This window comes from Ceratotherium simum, chromosome 15 (genome assembly GCF_057802395.1).
Source record: "Ceratotherium simum simum isolate JZ-2026a chromosome 15, ASM5780239v1, whole genome shotgun sequence".
In the NCBI taxonomy this organism is placed as follows: Eukaryota; Metazoa; Chordata; class Mammalia; order Perissodactyla; family Rhinocerotidae; genus Ceratotherium; species Ceratotherium simum.
The window spans coordinates 18,178,871-18,200,024 of NC_141914.1; the positions used below are offsets into that span (position 1 = coordinate 18,178,871).

The following is a 21,154-nucleotide window of genomic DNA, read 5'->3' on the forward strand; positions in this document are numbered from 1 at the left end:
TTCATCCTTGAGGTCTCAGCATAAATTCCCCTCAGGGGAGCTTTGCTGGCCTTGCAGATTTTGCTATACAGCCCTGTTTTATGGCCTTATTGAATGCTATAATTTTCCTTTATACTATATAAATCTAATTAAGTGGTTATTCACGCTATTATTAGTTTAATGCTCTGCTTTCTTGTTGAACTATAAGCTCCATTCGCGCAGGGAGCATGTCTGTCTCGCTCTTTACTTTGTCCTTTTACAGAGTAAGCATTCTATAAATATTTCTTGCCAAAAGAACAAATTGTGAGATGGAGATCAAGATTAGTCTCAATATAATTCTGTATTGGTGGATGACAGATTTTAAAACCAATATCAAGTAAGATAATAAAAAGAAAACATAACAATATTTTTCTTTATTTTTCTGCTCTTTGTAAAGGGAAAAGGGGAACATTAAAAAATAAAAATAGGGGCCGGCCCCACGGCGTAGCGGTTAGGTTCCCGCGTTCTACTTCGGCGGCCTGGGGTTCGCAGGTTCGGATCCTGGGGGCGGACATACTCACCGCTCATCAAGCCATGCTGAGGCAGCGTCCCATATAGAAGAGCTACAACTCTACAACTATGATACACAACTCTGTACTGGGGCTTTGGGGAGAAAAGAGAAAAAAGAGGAAGATTGGCAACAGATGCTAGTGCAGCACCAATCTTCCTCCAAATAAAAAAATGCAAAGAATAAACAAAAGAAATCAATAGAACAGGTTGAACCATTGTTATCATTTAAATTGTCACTATATGGTCAAGACCCTTTACCTGCAAAGTGCACAGGTTTAATTCTTCCACATCCATATACTACCAAGATTGACGCAGAGAACTTTCTGGAAAGTCCATACAAGAAAACCCCAGAGAAAGAATTTCCTGAAACTTAAACTGTAGATCATATGTTCTCTGTGTGAAATGTGAAGTCATACTAATTCTAACACGCTAACTAAAAAGAGCTGATCATAGTTACCTGCAACATGTACTTCTGGAATTCAACTTAAAGAAAGAGTCTAGGCTGAACATATTAATAATTGCTTGAGTTATAAAATTAGAAGTAAGACAGATGGGGCTATAGCATTAGTGGAGATCAAGCGTACCATCCGGCAAGGATTGAAACTTGGAAATGAATTGAAAGTGAATTTCCAATCAGGTGATCAAAACCCAACATCCAATGAGAAATGCGATTTCAGACCCTCTGGAATCCTCTTAGCTCCTCCCAGCACAATGTTTTTCCCCCCACCTGATCAACATACAAAATATTTCTTAAGCGAGATTTCTGTACTCTGTGTTGATGGGAAATCTGGCCTTTGGCTTGGACAAGAGAATTGTGCAGCACCTCCTAAGTTGTTCTTGCCCTAAGAGGCTAAATCATCAATGTGTCTTTTTTTTCCCTCAGGTATAAAAAGCTACTGAGGTTGTAAAAACCTTTGTAGAAACGAAATACATAGAAACTCTTTCTGTAACATGAACAATCCTGACACTACATGAGGCACACTTGAGAAAGGGACTTCCTCTAGAATATGCAAAGAAAGATTTAGAAACAAAGTTAAATGAAGATGGGAGCAGCACTGCTCACAGAAGGGAGATCAAACACACCATAGAAAATACATGTTACGGTGCAATTGCCCTCTGGGAGTTACAGGATTATGAAAGTCTAACTTAATTAAGGGAGAAAATAGGTCACATTTAACAACCACATATGTGACACATCATTTTGACCATATATAATAACTGAGGAGGAGAGAAAAATTAAGAAATCAGAAATATAAGAACGGCAACCACAGAATGCATCAATCTCTTCTCCTCCATCCATGTCAGGTATATGTTTTGATTTTGTATATATGAAAGATTCACCATTCTTCTAATTTCGCTCCTTAAAAACACTTGCAGTATACTGGAAAAATAAATTTCAGGTGTCAAAAGAAACAAAATGGCCCAACCAAAAAGAAAAAAAAAAAGAAAAAATTGAATTAAGAGGTAAAAAATATTCTTCTCCTCATAAAAACATACCTTGCACCCTCTTTCTTTTCTCCCCCTTGTGTCATCAAATGACAGATAATCAGGTACTTGTGAACTCTGCGTGGAATCTTCCCCCTTTCAGGGCTCGATGTCCCTGTGGGGTCGAGCTAATTACAGGTACATTTCCTCTGCAAGGCAGTCACACTCTGTACTGTTGAAGGCACAATTAATAATTGAACAAAGCTAGCTGGATTTTTTTCCTCACACGGCCACGGGTTGCAGGTAGCTTTGCTGTCACACAGGGAGCAGAGCCTCTTCTTTGGGCGTCTCCTAGAGAGGCTTTGCGTTATAGTCTGAAAAGGATCGCCCTCTATTTCCAAATTTTGAAAAGAAGGAAAAAAACCCACAAAAACAAACAAACAAAAAAATCCTAGTTTCCTTTATAGAACAGTAAAGAGAAATTTTCTCTCTGGTCACCAAGAATATGATGATGATCAGGTGGTTATTTAGGTCAGATGTGAAAGAGGCGAAAGAGCAGGCTTGGGAATTAATACCTGTTGTAAGGGAGAATTGCAGTCTGCCCTTGAGGCTGTGAATGCAGCAGGGAGCTAGTTTTGCATGTGCCAGAATAGAATTTGACCCACAGAGAGGGCCCAGCTAGAGGATTATAGAAGAATAAAGTTCTTTCCCTTGAGAAGCCTTTAGGAACTTAATGGAGAATATCCCCAATGCCCCATGGAGTCATAGATGAGCGCCGAAAATCCTTGTCCTGTGCCCCAAGCCATAGTCTGGAGCAGGAGTCTGCAAACTATTCCGTAAAGGACCAGAGGGAAAATATTTCAGGCTTTGACGGCTAAGCCATCTTTGTTGCAACTACTCAACTCTGCTGTTTTAGACCAAAAGCAGCCATAGACAATATGTAAACAAATGAGCCTGGTTGGGTTTCAATAATGCTTTATTGATGGGCACTGAAATTTGAATGTCATATATTCTTTGCATGTCAAAAAATAGAATTCTCCTTTTGATTTTTTTCCAACCATTTAAAAACCATTCTTAGCTTGCAGGCAGTACAAAAGTAGGGCAGGCTGGATTTGGCCCAGGGACTGTAGTGTGCTGACCCCTGGCCTCACTATTGGGAATCCCTGTGAGTGCACTTATTTTTCTAGTTGAATTTGAAGTCTCTAAGGTTCTCTGAGTGTATGTGAATGCTGCCTTTACTCTGGAAGATCTGGCTTGCCCTCTGGTCTTTTATTGACTTGAAACATCACGGGTAACCAGGTTATTCAAGGTTCAAATCATATGTTCATTATCGTTAAAAAGTTTACTAGAGTTAGCCGTGAAAATCTAAACTCCTAGACCAAGCCTGGAAAGGCTTTGAAACTCTGGTTCTATCTCATTATTTTTCTGAACTCAAGGGATAAAAAAGAATATGTCATTGGGTTCAGGTCACCAATAGCATTTTTTCCTGAAAAAAAAACTATTTAATAGTCAATAGTGTACCAAAAGAAATAAAGTCTTACTATTAATGCTATTCATTTCTTGATTATAACTTGAATATAATCTATTTTCCTTCCTTCTTCCTTTCTTTTATCTACCACTTGTTCCACAAAAACATTAAGAGATTATAAGTAATATATGTATATAGACATTTAAATTATATAAGGTGAGACAATATAAAAATAATGGTAAGAGAACAAGAAGAAAGCAAGAATGTGGTCTATTTATGGATTTAATGCCATAAAATCCCACACAGTTTGTTTAAAATCCATTTTGTTAACATGTAACTTATATATGATTTCCGATATTCTTTTACAGATGGGCCATAAATGTGGCTCTAAGTTTGGTAACAGTCAATACAATGAATGACTCATGATCACATATAAAAATTCACTGAGTTCATTCATAAAAACAAACCATTGCTTGGAAAAAGGACAGTAGAAATAATGAACAAAAAGAGGAATTTCCTCAAAGTGTCCTTTCAAAAGGAAACTATGTCATAAAATTAACAATCTTTCGAAAACAACATTATAGAAAATGCAATGATTTCAGAGACTATCTGTTACTACATCTTTAAATATAGAGTCAATAACTTTTATACCAAATTGTCATTCAGTAAAAGGAATTCTACATGGGCCAGGGGTAGGTGATGTGGGATTGGGAGATAATATAATTCCATCCAAATAGAATGTGCTCTGGAGGTTTAATTTAATCCAGAGGAAAGGTATGCATTATCCAGAGGTTCACGCCTCAGATAATCCTCCGTATGTATTTTTTTTCCATATGAAGTATAAAATGGGTCTACGAGGAAATGAATTTGAGGGTAATCTCTCAAATTAGTGCCTCATGTACTGCTTTTATGCATTATCAATAAATGACAGTTGCATGTGTCAACAATAAGAATAGGTTTTGAGTGATATTCTCTTAAGAAAATAGAAGCCTCTAATAAGAACAGCTGCCTAAATAAGAGACCACTCCATAGAGTGGTCCACACTTCACCTGAGAAATTAATGTGAGGTCTAACATAAAATGGAGGCCCCTATTCTCACTCCACAAAATACAGAGTTTTTTAAAGATGTTATAACCAACCACGACCTTGGCCTTTTAGAAATATCACAGGATAGCTCCTGTTGCATGTCTAGCTTTGCACAACAATTTTTCGTGGTGTTCATTCCAAAATGAATATGTTGTAAATTAATTCTCTAGATACTTGTATGAAGAAACTTTAAGAGACTATCAGATATAAATTAGTTAAACGTTGGGGGCTATGTACCAAAATACATGACATTTTATAAGAATAATTGATCCACAGCTCCTCTTTCTAGAAAAATTAAATAGCAGGCCCCACTCTACAAAGACTGTGTCATTTGCAAGGCCATGGTTTTGCATACAAGAATATATAATCTGTATAGTAAGGAAGTATGCAAGCAGCTAGTCCTAAATAATTTGGTAAAATATTTAAATGAAACTCAAAAAGAAGGAGGGCCTTAGGACCCAGTTACGGAGATGGTGGTGGGAAGGGGGAAGGAAGGATGCAGAAGACATTCCTGGGAAAAGATTTTCTGAATTTTACTGAATTAGCATCAATAGCTGGGGATCCATAATGAGCTCATGCAGCTTAGTCCATGCCTGATGCCCCTCCACAGAGCCAGATGCGAAGGGCAGGACAGTGGAAGTCACAAACAATTTTGTACTATTCCTGAAAGATTTCTTCACAAAGTGCTACATATTAGAAAACTATAGTTAAAAGCAAAGCAGAACAAACAATATACAAAGAACCATGTAAATTTAATCCATACAAAACATTGCCCCAAGACACTCAAGCACCAAACTGGCATACATTTTAGACATAAAAAGTCATTTACTGCATTTAATGCTTCTATATTTATTGCCTTGGGAGAGTATTCTATTGAAAATGAAATAAGAGCTGTCTATCTATCTATCTATCTATCTATAATATAGTACTATGGTTGAAGACTTTATAGAGATGAACACATTAGCAAAGACCAGGGAGGACCCTAAACAAGTCTTATGTCACAATTCTATTAGTGTTTTAATAACAAGATACATGCTTGTCCTTTGGATCTAATGGAATCTCAGAAGCATGAGGATATTTTAAATTGCGTGTGGTACCTTGGAGACTGGAGAGTTGCTTACCAGTTGGTGTAAGGTGTCTCCAGGTAATAACAGGTTCAGGACGGCCATTGGCCATGCAGACCAGGGTCACATTGCTGCCCTCATTCACAGTGACATCCGAAGAGATGTTGGAGATCTTTGGTGGAACTGTAAAGACAAAAGCAAACAGAATATGTAACCGTGTCAATAAAAGCAGGTTTGTAGCGTTGGTCCACACAACTGAAGTGGCAGATTTGACGTAAGTGCTTTTATGCCTTAAACCATTTGAATTTTTGTCTTAAGAAGTCGGAGTGCTTTAGGACCCCTTAGAGACTTAGTGAGCAGATGAAAAGCACGGGTCTTAGTATAAGGTGAGAATCTCCGCACTATGGCCAAGTACGGTGGGAAGTACACAGAGTAGTATAATGAAAATGTCAGCTCTTTTCTGATTAGAATGGACTTTATTTGGATACTAGAGAGCATGCACATTTATACATACTAAGAATAAATTTTCTTATCACTAAATATTATCTACATTTATTTTCCTACGTATATAAAATAAATACAGCCCAATCTTTTCTCCAAATGTTGGGAAAATAAAAATAGTGTTATTTAGTTTAAGATTGCATAGTTGTGTTATAAGATGTGGTAATACCTGGTTAGTTATAATCTAGTCACATAAGGAAACCATTGGTTAGCCTCTACCACCTTGGTGTGTGACAGGCTGGACAATGTACCTTAGAGCTTAAAAACTGAATCAATAATGCCTATGTCATAAATAGATAGGTATTACAAAAATACTGCTATTACTCCAAATACTATCACAACCATTACTACTAACAAGTTAACAATAGCTAACTTTAATTATTTACTATACATAAGACCCTATGTAGAGGGTATTATTTACCAGTATTATCTCAATAACTCCTTACAATAAGGAAATAATATCCTATGAATATTTTGTTTATGGTTAGGGAACAGAGATGTAGATGGGGCTAGGTGAGAGGCAGAAAGCAGATTTGAATCTAGGCAGACTCCAGGGCCCACACTCTTAAGCACTACTTGAATGAAACTTCATCTTCACAATCTAGGCTACCAGACGGCCAAAAATGACAGAAATTACTTTTTGGTGATGTGAGAAACGAGTCCCCAAGGGCTAGCTGTACTGCCGCCTGACTTCCTTCATTAGTGTTCAGGGCGGCAACATTAGATCTCATATTGGTAAGCTTAAGTGGGAAGTGAATTACAAATTTCATCAGAGGTTATGCACTGATTACAAATAGCAGAGTTTATGGTTTGACTGTGATTTTCCTTTTTTTACTCTGAGTAGCTTATGCTGTCCCTGAGAAAGTATGTGTCAGGGAGAGGGAGGAGGCCAAGAGAGCATGAAGGAGTTCAATAATCAAAGAATCTTATTTTTTCTCACTCTTCCTGCCCATTAGGGACTGTGGGTAGTGACGAATAAAACAGGAACAATTTCTGCTTGTAGAAGCAGCTGCCTGACCACCATGCAATTCCTGTAGATCCCTGTTAGGAGACATTGATGGTACTTAGGCAACTGACCAGGGCAAAGTGTCACAAAGATAAGTGGGACAAGGACTCTCGTGACCTTAACATCCCTCTCACAATGACATCTTATATGGCCTCTGGGTAGGGACCAGGGATACCAAATCAAACCCAATGGCAGAAATGGAATGTACTTGGTTCCCATTATTTAGCAACTTCTATTTATAGATTTTTCTATTTCCCCTTTCGTCTATTGGGGTTAAAGTTCATTTTCTCATATTCATAGAGTGACTTGTAATATATTCTCCCAGACTGTTTCTATGAACACCTGAAAGGTGATACCCATGTTATAGGGAAGAACATGAGGCACAGACAGGAATAATGGCTTGTCAAGTATGATCTCATCGAGAAATCCAGCTAGGCTTAGACCTCTGAGCTCCTGATTGTCCAGTTGTTCTATTGTTTAATATTCACAGTTTCTAAGTCCCAGCTCAGGAAGCCAAGGTTCTGAATATCTCCAAAAAACTATAATAAAATCTAAATCTATTTTGGTACTCAAGGACAAGATTTACACATTGTAAGTGCCTTCCTCAACAATCTAAAACTTGTAACAGGAGGCTATATAGTAATTATAAGAGCTCACAGTACTCAAGTTGTAGTTAGTTCTGAATTGCAAGATAGGACATGGCATAGAAAGAATACAGACGTGTTCTGATAAAAAAAGAAAAAGTGGAGGAGGACAGACTCCATAGCCCTAATATAAAAACATGCAAATTTACAAAGCATAAAAAAACTCTAATGGTCGAGGTCCGAGAGAGTTATTACCTAGGATCACATTTACTCCTATGACCTCTCTTTTATAAGAAGCATATATACTAAGGACTTTGCTTTTACGTGGCCGGCAAGTTGAGTCACTTGCTCAATGTTCATAGACAGGTGGTGACAAAACTAGGAATAGAATCTAGAATAATTGACTGCAGGGCTATGTTGTGGACACCAAATCATATTGTTTCTCCTAATTAAGGACAATATATTCAGGTCCTGGATCTCAGATACTGGAGATGCAGGAAGTATTTGTGTTGAACTGCTGGAAATGTAATCGTGTTGACGTTGTATCCCACCTTCCTCTGGGTCACTACCAATGGGTTTCACACCATCATTTTTCTTCCTGCTTTATTGTACTTTGTACCAGCTTCTTCCCATAAGCATTTATATATGATGTAGTTGTTTTGTTCCAGAAAGAAATCCTTCTCCAAATCCCATGTTATCCTCTTATTAACTTTCAACCTCTCTCTTCCAAATTTCTTGAAGGAATTTTTCTATACCACATCTTCATCTCCCATTCACACTTCAATCTTCAGAGCAATCTAAATTCTCTCACTAATCTCCAAAGAAACTACTCTCAGGAAGCTTACCAAATTGTTTGAACCAAGTTTCTAGGTCTAAAGAACAATTTTTGTTATTATTCTATTTTTCTCTGAAGTATTTGACTTCGTTTTGAGGTTATTTGGCCATAACCTTCTTCTGTCCTTTCTTTTCTTGATTTCTAGGTCATCAAACTTGACTGCTTTTCCTCTTACCCCTCTGGCCAGCCTTCCCAGTTTAACTTTTGGGCTTAATCTTGTCCTTTTCCTTAAATATCTGTATTCCTGAGGGGTTGATCATGTCCTCTTTCTTCACACGGTTCACTGTGAGTGATCTCATCTACTCTCTAGCTTCAGAAGCTAAGGCCATGTTATTCATGATTCCCAAATAAGTACCTGCAGCCCAGATTTTTCTCATGACCTTTATACCTACATTTCCAATTGACTATTCTACTTCTCCATCAAATGTCTCGGATACCCAAGATTCAGCATAGTCAGAACTGAGGTCATTATTCCCTTTCCCACAGAACACTTGTAGTCTTGTGTACGACCTTAGTGAATAGTGTCATCATGCAAACAGTTGCCCAAGCAAAACAAGAAAGTTATCTGCCTTGACTGCTCTCTCTCCTTTACTGCCCCCATAAAAAATGGACCCCTAAGTTCTGTGGCTTGTGTCTTTTAAATAACTCTCAGATTCATTCATTACTCCAATCCCTATTTCTACCAGTCATCAACATTTCTTTTTCTACAACTTTTTTTTTTTTTGCAGAGAAAGATTTGCCCTGAGCATGTATCTGTTGCCAGTCTTCCTCTTTTTTTTCTTTCATCCCCAAAGTCCCAGAGCATGGTTGTATATTCTAGTTGTAAGTCCTTCTAGTTGTTTTATGTGAGCCGCCACCACAGCAAGGCAACTGACAGACGAGTAGTGTGATTCTATGACCAGGAAGCAAACCCAGGCTGCCAAAGTGGTGAGAGCGCCGAACTTTAACCACTAGGCCATCAGGGCTGGCTCAATGTTTCTTTTTTGCCTGAAATACTGCAAGAGCATTACAACTAGTTTCTTCGCCTCTAGCCTTCCTCTCCTTTAACTCACTGTCATTAGTTCACCATACTGCAATCAGAATTTTTTTTCCTAAATTGCAAATGTGAGTATATTACCCCTTGATTAATCTCATTGCCCTCAAGATAAAATCCAAACTTCTTAATATGACTTAATAGGCCATTTCATGATTGGCTCCTGGTTCTCTCTCCAGCCTTATTTCCTATTCCCTATTCAGTGTATCATCCAGTCAGATCAAACAACTTTGGGTTCCTGGAATATACTATCCTCATTTACTCCCAGGCATTTAACATTCTATTTTTTCTACATGGAGTAGTCTTCTTTCAGCTCTTCATGTGGTTGACTTGAAGTTTCAGCTGTCAGCTTGCTTTCTCACTTTTTCCAGGAAGACTGTCCTGTCATTCCCCAACCCCATCCTGGGTGAAGCATCCCTCTTGGGTTCTCGCACTGTGCCCTGTGTTTCTCCACCACAGCCCTGAATCGTCATCGCTGGATTACTTACCTGTGCCTGTCACTAAACTGAAAGAGCCAGACAGGAGGGCTTTTGTTTTCTTGGCCAATGAATCTTATAGAGCAGGTACTTGAACATGGCAGGTGCTCACAGAGTGTTTGAAAAAAGATATTAATGAAATTTTCCCTCCGACTCTTTTCTGAGCTCAAGGAAACATCTCATTGAATTTTTGTCAGAAAGGAGCAAGCTTTTATTTTGAAAGGGTAAAACACAGCTTTTATCAACATTTCTAGAGCTACCCCTGTAGTCATCTATTTCACTATGAACTTCTTTGACTCGTAAAGAAAAAAATTAACCACAGGGCAGAGAAATTTTTGTATATTTTAGGAGCATAGGAAGCAAGATAAACTTGGTGTCCAACTTTCCCAATGATAGATTTTCAGGGTTTTAACTTTTTTTTTCTTTTCTATGAGGAGTCATTCATATATATGTGTGTATGTATAAGTATAAATATATATGACATTTTTAGTTCAATCGTTTAATAGTTCTGGCTTAGTTTCTTGTAGCAATTCATGCAGTGTACATTTATACCATCACAGATAACATATTATTAAAGTGGCAATTCAAAGTTTTTATTCTATTATCTTGTAAAATCTTTATAGAAGATTCGGGTAAGTAAAAAGTATTCTTATTATTACTGCCATTTTACCAGTGTGAATATAGGAGACAAAATGGGTTAAAAAATCACATAGCTAAGGAATTATACAACTAGGACCAAAATCTAAGGTTTATAGATTTCCCAAACTTAACTGTTCTTTTTTTAATTTTTTTAAATTTTTAAATTTTTTAATTGTTTTTAACGCAGTAACATTGGTTTATAATATTGTATAAATTTCAGGTGTACATCATTATACTTCTATTTCTGCAGAGATTACATCACGTTCACTACCTAAATACTAATTACAATCCATCACCACACACTTAACTCTTCTTCTAGATCACATTCAGTTTTGCAAAAGTGATTACAAATAGTATTTTTTGCTCTATTTTAATTCTCAGTAAGAATGACTACTTAGAAAAAACTGTTTAACATGATAATCTTATTTGCACCTGCAAATATAAGTTGTTTATTTATCAAAATCACTGGAATATTGATTTATGCTCAATTCTTGGGGCATCACAGCAATCTGGGTAGTTTTTTTTTTTTTTTCTTTCTGGAGTATTCTCTAATAATGTTTATTCACAAGATATTAGTGTGATTTATCATATTTCCCCAAATGTAATGCCATAAACTATTTATTTGATGTTTTCCACCTATTTAGTTTCAGTGACCTCTCCAATTTGTCTGGATTATTTTGTTTTTCTTACTGATTAATGAGCCCTCCTCATACCTTAAGGAATTGACCTTTTGCTGCCATGTTATTTGCAATTTCCCCAATATATTCCTAACTTCTTAATTTTACAATCATTTTTGTTTTGCAGAAGTTCAAATATCTTTGTTATCTCTATTTTGTGATTTCTTTTATGGCTTCTGTGCCTATTAGCTCCTTTCCTAATATAAGATCAATTAAATGCTTATCTCTATTTCTGCTTTTTCTTTTAATGATTTGTTTCTTTTTTTTTTTATATTGAACTCTTTAAATCATCTGGAATTTATTTAGGGTGTCGGGTATAACCAGGTCTTTTTCCCTTAATTTTTTAGTCAATTTCCCCAATACCTTTTGTTAAATAATATAAAATGTATATACCATTTTTATTTTCCAGATTACTCTACAATAGTGCTACCAATTTGGCCAGAGCAATATTTCTGGGAAATGTGTAAATATAAACCTTACTTACCATACCAAGTAATTTTATCAAATTATTTAAAAATATAAGTCACTAATCTTTCGGATACCACACTATTATTATATGTTGTCAGTTCCAAAATTAATTGTTTATTAGATGAACACCTCCTGGTTGAGTAAAAACATAATTTAGATACCTTTCTTTGAGTGAAAAACATAATTTAGATACCTTTCTTTCACGACATTAGCAAAATTCATCATTCAAAGGAATCCTTAGGGTTTCCATTGTAAAAAATAATTGTAAAATGAATATGCCACACCTAATTCTAATTTTAAAATCTGAATTATTAAATAGGCAATATTCTTTCATTGAAATATACACAAATTCTGTGTTAAAGAAAGGTAAATTTTTTTCTGTTCAGTACAAATCGAATGGCAGTTTCTAAAACAATGCTAACATCTAGATGCACTTGGATACATGGATTCCTTCAGCTGTGCAATGAACTAGCATTAAGTAGGATTACAATACAGTCAATCTGGCTCTGCCACTCATGATTTTATTGTCTCTCTCATTCTGTTTGTAATTTCTTTTCCCACTCTCTCTACCAGATCTGCAGGGTCTGCCCTGGCTTTTGTGGACCTAGAGCTGCCTGTACATGTTTGTACAGTTCTCTAGGTTCCAACTCATTCTTCTTTCTCTTTTGTATAAGACTAACATCTCTTATGAATGACTAAAAGTGGAAATGCAGGCAAAGTCAGGGACATACGTGGAGTGGACATCTATTGTTTTACCTGTCCAAATCCATGCCTCCTTCTGGTAAGACACTCTGGTTTTCCTTTGGGGAAACCACCTCTCACCCCCTGCCATTGGTTTGTTGGGACTGTCAATCAAGTGACCCATTCATCCTTGGCCAAGGAGTAGGCATATGACCTAAGCTGAGCCTTTCAGATTTTCCCTGCCTGGAACTTGGTTTTTATAAGGAATGACTCAAGAGAGGTTGGAACTGATTCAACCTGTGGTAGACTGTGTTAATGACCCCAGTTCTCCACTCGTCACTGTATCCACATCCTTTGCCTTCCTTCAGTGGGTGACACACACTTTTACATCCCTGGACCATGTTACTTGTTTTGGCCAAGGATATTAGCGTAGGGAACACAAGCAGAGTCTTGAAAAGTGCTGGCATAATTGGACTCACCTGGTCTTGTGCCTCTGCCACCAACATGAGAAGAATACGCCCAGCTCCAGCTAGGCCTGATGGCCCCAGGAAAAGGAGGATGGGAGATGGCAAATAGGATTGCCAGAGAAAATATAGTGTATTCAGTAAAGCATGAATTTCAGACAGACAACAAATACTTTTATTTAGTATAAGTATGTTCCAAATATCACATAAGACAAATTTATACTAAAAATTATTTGAATCTAAAACTCAAATTTAACTGGCATTCTATATTTTTATTTGATAAATCTGACAACCCCAGGAACAGAGTCATCTGTAGTGAAGCCCAGCCTAGATCTGCTGACTTGCACACTTGTGAGAAGTAAAGAATAACTGTTGTTTTATGCCCCTGAATTATGGAGTGGTTTGTTCAGCAGCAATAGTTAGCTAATACATATCATGAAAGGGCAGCCATCTGAAAGGACTATTATTTTTCACTAGTGTCTGCAACTTGCATCCCTAGAGATGCATGACTTCCGTGCTTTCCTGGCAAGATTTTTCGGCTTTTCATTTGATTCTGTGAGCTATTCCATAGTCTTCCAATGAATCACTCTTTTTTTACATTAAAATAGCCAGCCAATTTCTGTTGCTTAAACCAAAGAATTCTAATTGTTGCAAACTGAGAAGCAGTTATCTTAAGGAAAAATTTGAAGGGGGGTGTTGTTCAGAGAGGTAAATTGTTGTCATCTCTGCCTAGGTACTCATTGGGTTTCCACAAAACCGACTTAGTCGTATGTTTAGCCTTGGTCCTTATCTGTCAGTACACATTGCTTTAAAAATAACCTAGGTTTGCAAGACCATCTAATTCTGGCTCTGAATGTTTTAATGCCTTTATGCTTGGTCCCTACCTGACCAGCCTACAGAAGGAAAATAATCAGTTCCAGAGTAGGGAAGAAAAGTGGTCAGTTGGCTCATTTCCCTAATCTCAAATAATTACCAGTTATTACCTGTATTCAATTCAAAATGCCATTCCTAATGGTACAAATTAGCAAGAAATTGGTCTCGTTAGCTATTGTTCATTTGAAGTTGAGGCAAGGTGTATGTATTACTGTGTGTGTGGTGGTAAGGGGGTGTTAAAAACACAACACAACACTATCAACTTCCTAATTTCTAACCTTCCTTTGGTACCACTAGAGAAGCTTAAGCCCTATCTTTTGCATATGTAACAGACTATGGAACAGTATGTCCTGTTTGCCGGGTTCAGAAATCTACAGGATGTTTTTTGAGCAGCACTTGGCTTTAATAAGCATGATCTAAGAATTCAAGAATAAGAGTAAAAATATACACTGTAACACATAAATGCCATCTTGTGAAACATCGAATATCCATCCAGCCTGGCATTTTGCTTCTGAAAATGCCACAGAAGCATGTTTTGCTGCATGGTGTGGTAGTTTCCAGGATGGATGACAGGATTGGAAATGTAGCACAATGAACTAGATTGAGAGCCAGGGGATTTTGATCTTATCCTGCCACTAGCTCACAAGGCAACCATATATTCTCTGACATTTGCTTTTGAATCCCCATCATCAGGCACAATGTAGGTGCTTAACAAATTCTGAATGAATAAATGAACAAATTAATAAGAAATTATTTAAATCTCTCTGAGTCTTAGTTTCCTCATCTGGTAACTGGAAGTAAAATGCAAAGTTGATATTAGGCAATATTACAGGATTGCTAATGGGGTCAAATAAAGAAATGCATGTGAACTTGCTCTGCAAACTATAAGAGGTTCTATTATTTATTACATGCTAAAACTAGCTAATAAAGCAGTGTTGGCTTAATTCCTCCTAACATAACATAATAAAATAGTTAATGCATTTCTATGGCTAATGGCCTTCTAGTTATATATTTTGTGTGTGTGTGTGAGGAAGATCAGCCCTGAGCTAACATCCATGCCAATCCTCCTCTTTTTGCTGAGGAAGACTGGCCCTGAGCTAACATCTATTGCCAATCCTCCTCCTTTTTTTCCCCCTTTTTCTCCTCAAAGTCCCAATAGATAGTTGTATGTCATAGTTGCACATCCTTCTAGTTGCTGTATGTGGGACGCCACCTCGGCATGGCCAGACAAGCAGTGTGTTGGTGTGCACCCGGGATCCGAACCCGGGCTGCCAGTAGCGGAGTGCGCACACTTAACTGCTAAGCCACGGGGAATGGCCCCTCTAGATATATTTTTGCAGGCACTATTACTGCCAAAAGGTGTAGGTAATTATTACAATTCATAATTAATCATTAATATTGGCATTCACAATAAATCATCCCAAAGATATGTATTGAGTTCTTATCTACTAATGGGCAGATCTATGCCAATATGTTCAGCCATTTTGTCGATGTCTAGACATTTTATACCCATAATAAAAAGTGACACAAAGATGTGAGAGTGTACAACCATAAGTGAAATAAATCTCACCAAAATTTTTAGAAGCTTAACTCTTGGGATCCCAAGAAAAAGCTCTCCAAGTAGAATTTTGTCATCATTACATAATTTGTAATGTAAGTCTCAGTAAAAGGGAGATATTCTTTTATTTGTTGTTCTTGTAGACAACAGGTGTTGCCAAGTGTTTTGTCTCTGGAATTTGAGTCTCTGATGCCTTAGATCTTGCAGTAGAATAAAATAACTAGCAGTGATAATTTCTTTTCCACTAGTACTATTTTCCACTCCTATTAGCATCCATTTATCAAGCAAGAAACACCAGCCTCTGAAGTAGGTATTTGAAAAGGAGCACTCTATAGGAATGTGATTCCTTTTAGACACAAATTTCATGGGTGAGTAGGGAAAATATGGAAACTATAGATTCTTTGAGTGTCAGATGAAGCTGAAGGTAGGAGAAACTCATTATAAGTACCAGTTACTCCAATTTCTCTGCCAGGAGTGATTACAAATGCTGCACTTATGCATGCATTAAACAATGAACAAAGTGACTTAAGGAAAGAGGGATACTATGCTAACAATTTAGGGGAAAAGGTAAAATACAATGCCAAGTGCCATATGAGTAGTAATGGAGCAAAGTCAGGGAAATTGGAGCCAAGAAGCTCATGAAACGACACATTAAAACAACGTGCAGTCAAGAAAAAGTCGTCCTCTTGCAATCAGACAGGAGCACTTTCTGAACTGTACATGTAACTGAAAGTCAGTTCCTGAAGACTCACTCCCCATAGTCATCTGAGATGGAGCTATCATTTTACTGTGTTGGCTAAACGTATAAGCTGGGTAAGACACACTCTTTTGGGCCTTTGAGACCTACATTATCACATTCTCAAGTGGCCCTACGAATTCCTGGCACTGTCCTAGAAGGTCAGATTTATCAGATGTATAGCAAAACAGTCCCTAGAGACTCAGCCAGACAGTAGCCACTACCAAAAGGGTTAACTTGGGTCAGACTACTCTAAATAACTCAAATATGGTAGCAATGGGACAAAGAAATGCTAAGAGCTCACTTACACACCACTCAATGGTAGATGTGTACTTATGATGATACATGTGTGGCATGCATATCTGTATCTGGCTGAGTCCCCTAGTCTACCTAAGAATAAAGTATATTAAATAGGAATTTTTCTATATTTATTAAATGTTCAGAATTACAGTGTGGTCTGGTTTAGAAAGGGGAAAAATTACTCAGGCACCAACATTTGCATTCATGACCAGCTAAAGGACATGTCCACTGTTGCTGCTTCAGCAATAGGTATACTCTGTGGGATGTCAAATGGCTGTTCCCATGTACGGGTCATTGCCTTGCTACATAAGAGCAAACAGGACTATCCTGACTCTGTTCACTGAGGCTGCAGGTACTCAGCAAGTCAGCAGCTTCTCCAGAATCTCATATTCCCAGACCCTTATTCCAGCTGTTTGCATATTTGCTTTTGCTGATGTGGGAAAGCATCCAGAAGCTGATTTACTCAATAGGTGGAAGGAATGAATCTGCCATCTTCCCTTTCTCTAGGCAAAATAGCTTTCTCACTTGTACTTAGCGAATCGTCTTTAGATACTGTCCAACCAGAACAGATGGTTTTGTTATTTGGCAGAAATGGGGGTATTGAGCAGAGGGAAGCTCAAAAATATCAGGCTAACTAGGGTAGGTGGCAAATACCAACTGCGTGAATTCCAAGGTCTGAGACTTTATCAGGGAAAAGAGGAGAGCATCTTTTCCCCCTGTGCACTCAAAAAGACATACTTTCCTATGTTAAAGGGAGTTGTTAGGTATAATTATTAGAATAGATGAAACCTCAGGCTGTATTCCTGGCATCTACTAAAAACCCACTCCTTATTCCATGAAAAGCCTGTAAGATTTAGTCCTAAACCATGACACATCCTTAAAAGCTACAAAATACTTTATAGGCAACTAAAATATTTTTTTTTCTATTTTCTATTAGTTTTCTTAAAAAAAAATTTAAATGTGAGGAAAGCACTGCCTGTACCCCATGGATGAATTCTTCAGTTGTTAAAAGAATATTATAAACAAGTGCTTATATCAAAAGCAGAGAGGATTTTAAATCAGAGAGAAAAGAGCTGTAAGTGAATAAAAAATAGAAATATAAAGAGTTCAGAGACAAATCTGTTGTCTATTAGGCTTAAGAATAATACAAACCAACAACACTTATTGAGAGCCTACAACACGTGAAGGCACTGTCCTGGCATGGGCAGAGGTGAGGAGAGGATAAAACAATGACAATTATGACCTAGATCAGCCAGTTCTTATTGTTTCAACAGAAGTGCCAGCAGGAGGTTACGATGAAAATAATAATACTTACTCTAACATTTTCAAAATGGCTTACTCTTCATCTCATTTCTTCATTTCATTTTGGGAATCATAAATATGTACAGATAACTATGGTGCCTGTAAGATTCTCTTAAACTTAATAATTTCACGCCCACATTACTAGCCTAAATTCTATTTTTTTAGTTGCTTAAGGCATATAGTGTTCTTTGTGTGTAGGGGAGGTAGATTCTAATAGAAACCAACTAGGGTGAACTAAAGCATGCCTAGACTACAATGAAAAGAATAAAAGTTGTTTCCTGCCACTGCTCAAGGGCCCAGAAGATAGAATATTTACACAAAGAATAGGATTGACAGGAGGCTTTTAGAATTTCTTTCTTTGCATTGCCCTCGTTCCAAGCTTACCATGAACCATTGTGAACAGAATGTGGAACATTCACATTATTTCCTTCTAAATAAATAGAGTTACTATTGTGAATTAATTAATACATTCATCCCAATTATAATTTTTCAAAAATTATATATAATGATAGGAAATACAGTAATTGTTGCAAGTTTAAATGCAGCTGGGAGAAACAGAATATTTTCTGCAATTCTAAGTAGGTTTGAAAATTCCAAAGGGGGAAATAGGTGTGCAGCATTTGTGTGTGTGTGTGTGGAGGGGGGGGACAAAAAACAAAACCTTGAGTTGATGAATATGAGTTAGATCTCCATTTTATCTTTGCTTACCCTCTGTTGGAGGGGCAAGAGAACATTAATTAATGAAAGAAGACACCAACAAGTAGAAAAGTAAGAAGAAATAATAAAGATAATGAATAATAATAATATCTGAGGTAGTATAACATTATACAATTTACAAAACACTGGCATATGCTTTGCCTTATTTGATCCATACCCTACCCCTGTGCAACAGCTTGGACAAGTATTACCACCACCTCCCACCTATACATAGGTTGGATAATTGACGCTCAGCGAGGTTCATTCTCTTGGCCAACGTCACACAGCAAGAAAGTGAAAGTACGAAGTTTATAACCAGCTCTTCTGATTGTGTCAAGAAGATCCAGGAAGGCCTTGCTATTTCACAAACTAGATTATCTACCTTTTGAGATGTGCGATGCTGCCATGTTGATTGAATTAAAGAGCTTCCGAGATTGCCAGGGCAAAACTAGAGACAGGAAAGTCTGGGTAGGTGGGTAGTTGTGTGAAAGTACAGTGATGGAAATGCCACTGATTGTGTAGAGGCTCTGCAAGTTTACTTTACTGAAGCTAGTTTTCTCTGCATTATTCAGTTCAATTAATATTATATGGTTAAGAATTTGACTTTCTGGTTTTGAAGTATTTTTTTCAATAATGCTGATCATATTCATATCTGTAACTTGAAAAGCTTGAACAATTTTACAGTGGCAACTAAAGCCATCATCATGGGCCGTATTTACTGCCTATATCACATTTCTTCTCCCTCAATTTGGCCAACTTGAAATGGGATTTCTCTTCTCTCTGCCTCTTCTTCTTAAAACTCCAGAGGGTGGCATGGTGGTCGTGGTGAGAAGGAACGTCCCATCCCTGCTTCCACAAATGAATTTGGATGGGGTGAGTCTCTCATTAATCTTGAGCCAAATGTGAAGGTAGACATGGAGGCACTTCGGGTCCCACCTGTTTGTTCACAGCCCTAGGCATGTTATGGAGGAAATGTCAAAGATTTCTCTTCTCTTGCATCTGCACCCTGCCGTGATGTTTTATTCAAACCTCTATGTCCTAAGGAAACAAACACTGCCTATCAAAATCTCCCCCACCTGGCTCCCAGTCTCACACATAAACATGCACAGCACCTGTGTTTAGGAGAGCTGATCAATTCTCGAAAAAAGCGGTCTCTTGGTAACACGCTGCGAGGCCGGAGCACTCTGGCAAATGATTTCTGAGGCAGCGTGACCCTCTGTGACTGTGTTTGTCTCCATCTCACAATGCTTGTGTTTATACAACATGATGTGTCTGCTGACCCTGCCTTCCAACAAGGATGTTTTTAACTACGAGTGAAACTCTGGCTCATATGGAGAAAAACTGACTGCTGGGAAAATAGGGCAGAATGGAGGGGGACGGTGATGCAGACGTGCGAGCGGGGAGAATCAGCAGCACTTCCACACAGGGAGCAGGGGGGATTTCTCCCACTTGGCTCTGCATCAGCTCTGTATTTGGTATTGCCCTGGTGGCCAGCAGCGGAAGTAGCTTGTCCATAGGGCCTAGGCTGGAATGCTACGGAAACGCACCAGAGTTTCTATAGAGACTCTACGGAAAGTGTGAGCATTAGAGATGGAGAGTGAGCAGCTCCCACAGTCTCTGTCCATCCGATGTCTGTCACAAGCACATGAGCCAAGTTACAGAGAGGGAATTAGGAAGAGGTGGTTACGGTGGTCACGTAACTGGATGCACAGTGGCCCAGTCAGTCCTCTGGTCTATTGGCACTCAACTGACTGAGGGCAGCCAACACGATGGCTGCTTTGTGTTCAATAAGCCACAGACCGCACAAGGCAGAGGTGCACGCTGTAGCAGTGAGTGGGATTCTTATGTTTTTATCGGTTCCGAACAGCTCCAGATGGACTGAGAACCAGGCCTGTTGGTCACCAGAAGTATTCTTGATTCTTAGCCCACACTCCCCCTTTTCAATCCACCGGGAAAGGGCAATTGCTCCCTCTATTACTCTACCCACTCTCCCTCTGCCCTTGGGCAAGTCACTTAACCTGATCTGGAAAATGACTTGGCCCTGAGAGACTTTGGCCATTGAGAATCTTTGATTCCATGAGTCAGACTCACTCATAACTGTTACTCCAGTGTGAAAACACAGTGCCTACCCTTATGTGGCTTTTCAAGAAGTATACGTTAAGAGAGTGAATGAATAACTTAACTGAATCTTCAATACTATGTATAAAATTACATGGAAACAGTGAATACTCAGGGCCACATGTGATTACTTTGCTCTCAGCCTTTTGCTCATGCTTTCTTCCATTAATTATACAGCCGTCACATCTCTCTTGATGGTAAAATAGTCCAAGTGGCTCCAGTCCAAACAGCAAATTTTTAGCTATCTGCCCTTCCTCTAATGATTAGAGGCTGTATGAGGGAAGAGAATATCAGCCTCTTTCTGTGTCCTGTAAATTGAATGTATGCCCAGAGAAGCTAAGGTTTAAGTTTAAAAGAAAATCTTCTCCAACATATTTAACATATATACATATACATATAGTGTTACCGAAGAAATGTAAAAGAATGTAAAACGTCTCCCTCTGTTAACTTTCCATGAAGCTCCACAATACATTAGGCTTCCTTATGCTGGCCCCTCTGATAGCTTTGGGAGTCAGATCAGGTTTCAGCTATAAGCCAGCTGGTGCCATTCATTTAAAGTAAAACAGCTATGTAAGTGAGCAAGATTCTAATCACTAAATCTAATTACAAAGTAGAGTAAATTATTATAAATGTTTT

General features: G+C 38.0%; 1 protein-coding gene across 4 annotated transcripts in view; it reads right to left on the reverse strand.

The window, feature by feature from the left end:
- Positions 1–21,154, reverse strand: part of LSAMP (limbic system associated membrane protein) — a 603,037-nt gene that overhangs the window by 206,538 nt on the left and 375,345 nt on the right. For 2 of the 4 annotated variants that reach the window (XM_014792226.2, XM_004436551.3), the window contains exon 3: positions 5,629–5,754. In XM_014792226.2, the coding sequence (XP_014647712.1) occupies positions 5,629–5,754 (126 nt within the window). Of the gene's footprint in view, positions 1–5,604; positions 5,755–21,154 lie in introns of all 4 variants that reach the window. The other 2 variants (XM_087439642.1, XM_087439641.1) reach the window with 1 other exon arrangement.